Genomic DNA, 4,605 nt, shown 5'->3' with positions numbered 1-4,605 from the left:
CCCCCACAACCTCTGCTTGGAGAGTAGCTTTTGCACAGGCTTTTGTAAAAAAAAACTGGTATGGCGAATAATCTACTCTTCAAATTCATTTCTTGACATGACTTTTTTGTCTTTTTTTCGTTTGATTTTGGCAATCCACGACATTGGTATCATTTTCTTCAACTTACGGTGCACTTTTGCTCATTTTGCAACTGTTTGGTACGATTTACAGTATGGCTGAAAACTCTTTTCTTTGGAAACGGCCGAAACTTCATGCGCGCGCGGATGTCATCCATATATTCAAATCTTCAACATGGTCTTAACGTTAAGTAGAAAGAAAGTAACTGAATCTAGCATTTTCAAAAGTTACTGCGAAACAACTTAGTAACAGGACACCCATCACACCCCCTCTCTTTGAAAACATTTGGTACAGTCCTCAGCTGATCGCTGTTACCATGGTGACGAAATGTCCCGCCATTGCGGTCAAATCTGTGACGATCTCAGAATACATACGACGTTAGATAGATATAAGTTAGCCGTGTCTACAAAGAGCAAATATTAATAAATGCATTTCTAGATCGACGTTATGATTTTACGTTGCATTGTTCTGGATGTCAAGATACGGACTGCACCATGACGGGCACTCATGTTAATTAACATTATCCTGCAGAACAGCAAGCTCAGAGGCACAAGTACTAGTCGGAAAATTAGGGTGAGTGACACTGTTTTCAATCATGTTGTCTGAGAATTTCTAGATGTTTTAAACTGGCAAGGGCAACTTGAAACCCAGACCTTGACCAGGGCACACACAGGCCGGCTCCCGGCGCCAGGTCCAGGGTAGTCCCGCAGAAAAATTTGCCTCGCCCTGGAAGGACTTTTACGTAACGTTAACGGGAGGGGTCCTAATTCCGACCTAAGTTTCATGCAAACGCACATACCTTTGGTAATAGTTTATCTGACCAAAAACTCGCGCAACATGAGATATAATATTGACAGATAAAGATCACAACGATAAAAGCTGCACAGCTGTGTATTTCACTTCAAGGTAGAGCCTTGCACCCAAGCGTAATGGTTCACGAAACTTAAGGCAGTTTTTTGGTCATTTTGTGGCTGTTTCAAAAGGAAAACCTGCATTTTTGACACGATCGTCAACCCCTGAACAAGCTTCAAATTCAAACACATTCTTCACTCGTCTGTTGTCGGAGTGTACGAACTAAAACAGACTTTGTGTGATACCGATATCAACACAAAAACGTCCATTATTGTGGTTATTTTTTGGCACGTGCTCCCATGCATAACGCTGCAACAAGGATTTTTCAAACTAGTACGGAATTAGGGATAGGTCGGAATTAGGGGTTACATGTATAGAAACTGTACTACAGTACCGAGGGAACCCAGTCACTAGAAGAGACGGGCCTACTTTTAGTTAAAACCACCAAAGTGGGAAGAAAGGTGGTGAGAAAAGCTGGGTCAAGTGTTTTCTGATATTCAAGTATTGTTACGATTGGCTTTTAGGTTCTATTCTTAGGCAGAAAAACAGCCAAGTATCGATTTTATATGGTCTGAAGTGTGAGTTCACCAGCCTAAACTACACTGATGACTACAGAGACATTTTTACAGCCACATATTTACAGCAAAGCTCAATACGGTTGATTTTCCTAATGTCCGTATGTTTGCGACAATCACAGTGAATGCACACTTCTTTAAGTTAAGTGTTTCGCTGACATGGGTATGATTGGAATGACCTTGACCATCGGTCTGGGATCTAGAAACAATCGTAGTTTCTGTCATAGGAAAAACAAGTTCTGCCTTTTCAGCCACTTACGTTACATATTTCTCTCACTACTCATTGGAAATTCGATCGCATTAGTTAATATAGGCCTAGGGTCGCACCTACAGATTCATTACGTAAAGGATGTGTGTGTGTGTGTGTGTGTGTATGCTATGTGTGTGAGTGTGTGTATGTGTGTGTGCTTGTGTGTGTGTGTGTGCTATGTGTGTGAGTGTGTGTATGTGTGTGTGCTTAAGCTTGTGTGTGTGTGTGTGTGTGCTATGTGTGTGAGTGTGTGTATGTGTGTGTGCTTGTGTGTGTGTGTGTGCTATGTGTGTGAGTGTGTGTATGTGTGTGTGCTTGTGCGTGTGTGTGTGTGCTATGTGTGTGAGTGTGTGTGTGTATGTGTGTGTGTGTGTGTGTGTGTGTGTGTGTGTGTGTGTGTGTATGTGTGTGTGTGTGTGTGTGCGTGCGCGCGCGCGTGTGCATTTCCATGTAGGCAACAAGACTTTCAGCCGAAGTGTTATACACATACGTACAGTTTCGCAAGTCCTCTCTACTTCCGATTCTAAACCTAAAACGATTATTGGTGATGCTTATTGAATTTCCGTTTTTATCGATTCTGTTTTGTATATTTCAGATCTAGATCCGACATTCCGACTAATTCGTCATCTAAGTGACGTCAAGCACTATGGTGGACAGAAGACATATTTTCATTGCAGTGCTGTGTCTCTGTATCTTTGGCAACATCCTCCTCATAGAGTTTCCAATCACTGTCATCATTGGCTCTCCTCACGGAAACACCACTGGCCTGCAGTTCCGACTGGTAGGGATAGGTGTCCCCACGACACTGGGGAACGTGGGAAACGTACAACGCGTGATGCCGCGGCCAGTGGGGGCACACATCACATACAACACGACACAGACTCAACTGCTTCTCAACGTTGATACGACAACGAGCAAACCATCGTTTACGGGAGAAACTGGAAACGTTTCTCTGCTAAATTCTACGATGGAAGATCCTCAGACCATTATGTGGAGGGAAGAGATGCTCTGTAAGATAAAGACGAAGATTCCTTTCTCAACCATATCTAAGACGTCCGTGAAAAAGAGTACAGACCAAGCCGTTCTACCTGAGGAGAGAATGGAGACCGTGGTGCACTATAACACGTGTGCGGTGGTGGGCAGCGGGCATGGGTCCAGACTACACACGTACGGACGGGAAATAGGTACGTCCTCCTGTCTTTTGTGGGATTTCTCAATGTTTTTTTAAACATATTGCTTTTACTCAGTTTCTCCCTCTTCTTCTTCAAACAGTGTCCTCTGACCTGACCAATGACATGATTTGTTGACGTCTGTCACCATGGTGACTGGTGTTGGCTTACATAATGTTGCAATTTCATGGTCTGCTCTGCTCCTGTCACCATGTACTCAGTAGTAGTACATGTATGTGAATGTGTTTGAGTAAGAATTAACAGAGCAGACAATGACCGAAGGTAAACATTATGCACATGTTACTTCTCTAGTTTTTTTTTTTTTTTGTGAACTGTGGCCATGATATCTTTGTTAAAGGCACCCAATGCAGTTTCAGGTCAAAAGTAAATTTTTGGGTCATTCTGTTAATATAGCAAGTTGATTCAATCCTACCCATACTATAGCATATTAGTATCTGTGAGGCAAAAATGCAAAGTCGAAAATATATTGTTTTTACTCTAGATCTGTTTCCACTTCATCCGTTCAAAACACAAAAGGTCAATGACCAGAACAAGACGTCTCTCACCATGGTAACTGGTGTTGGGTTACATCGTGTTGCAATTTTATAGCAGGAGGGATTTACATGTAGACTCCTGTTACTATTATATATTACTATATATATATGAATATGCTTGACTAAGAATTAGCAGAGCAGACCCCATGCGAAGGTAAGCATTATGCATTTGCTTTGCAAATGTTACCTTTCTAGTTAAATGTAAACCTATTTTCAGATGGCCACGACGCCGTGCTGAGATTCAACTGCGCTCCAACGGAAAAGTTTGAAGAGTTTGTCGGCAGCCGAACGGACATACGACTGATAAACACTCAGATTCCCGGGCGAGAGTGCACAAACGAGTTTTGGAACGACAGCATCGCCATGTTTAACCACGAAATCACGGTCATCAGAAACATCAACGCGATCAACTTGGCACGAGGGCGCATCGACGCCAGGAAAGATCGGTATCGTGTGTTTGAAAACTTGAGGAAGTACAGGAAAGCATATCCGAACAGGACCTTACCGTTCATACAGAGGCCCGCCTTCGGGAAGGATATCGCCACCGAACTCGGACGGTTCTGCCTTACCACAGGAAGATGTAATCAGACAAAGTTGTCCCCCAGCACGGGGATGTTTGGTAAGCTTTCCACAATCTCCAAACCGTTGTTTTTCGGCTCTGTAGTAGCCTCCGTAGCAGGGGGTTTGGTCGTCTTCGGCTGTTTTCTGATTAGCCCAGTTTTAAGTTCTAAGTTCAGCGCTTTTTCGTTGAGTTCAAGGTAATATAGGAATTAACGTTTGTAATTCAACCAGGCCGGCTATGTTGTCTATATGTAATCAGAAAATAGCACATAAACGCTCCCAAAGACCCTGAAGACCCCCCCCCCCGGTTTTTGGCATGCTGTTGCAGCTCTGTACGTGTTTTGGCGACCCCCAGGTTGGAGACCTCAAAGGCAGTTTTAACTTAAGAGCAGAAGCGAGTGTTCAAGGTTGTTGATACTATTTTTTGAATCCCAAAAAGTAATTATTTCGGCAATTTGACATAACGTTTGGACTAGGCAGCTGTCATATTGCACGGCATAGATATTCTGGTAACCCCCCCCCCACC

General features: G+C 43.2%; 1 protein-coding gene across 1 annotated transcript in view; it reads left to right on the top strand.

The window, feature by feature from the left end:
• The first annotated feature begins 2,441 nt into the window (after positions 1 to 2,441).
• Positions 2,442 to 4,605, top strand: part of LOC109468081 (beta-galactoside alpha-2,6-sialyltransferase 2-like) — a 3,315-nt gene continuing 1,151 nt past the window's right edge. Inside the window, exons 1-2 of the mRNA XM_019766320.1 lie at positions 2,442 to 2,979; positions 3,736 to 3,936. Of these exons, the coding sequence (XP_019621879.1) occupies positions 2,442 to 2,979; positions 3,736 to 3,936 (739 nt within the window). The remainder of the gene's footprint in view (positions 2,980 to 3,735; positions 3,937 to 4,605) is intronic.

This window comes from Branchiostoma belcheri, unplaced genomic scaffold (genome assembly GCF_001625305.1).
Source record: "Branchiostoma belcheri isolate BF01 breed outbred unplaced genomic scaffold, Haploidv18h27 scaffold190, whole genome shotgun sequence".
NCBI lineage: Eukaryota > Metazoa > Chordata > Leptocardii > Amphioxiformes > Branchiostomatidae > Branchiostoma > Branchiostoma belcheri.
The sequence above is the reverse complement of the archived record's forward strand: the minus strand, read 5'-3'. Positions and strand labels throughout refer to the sequence as shown.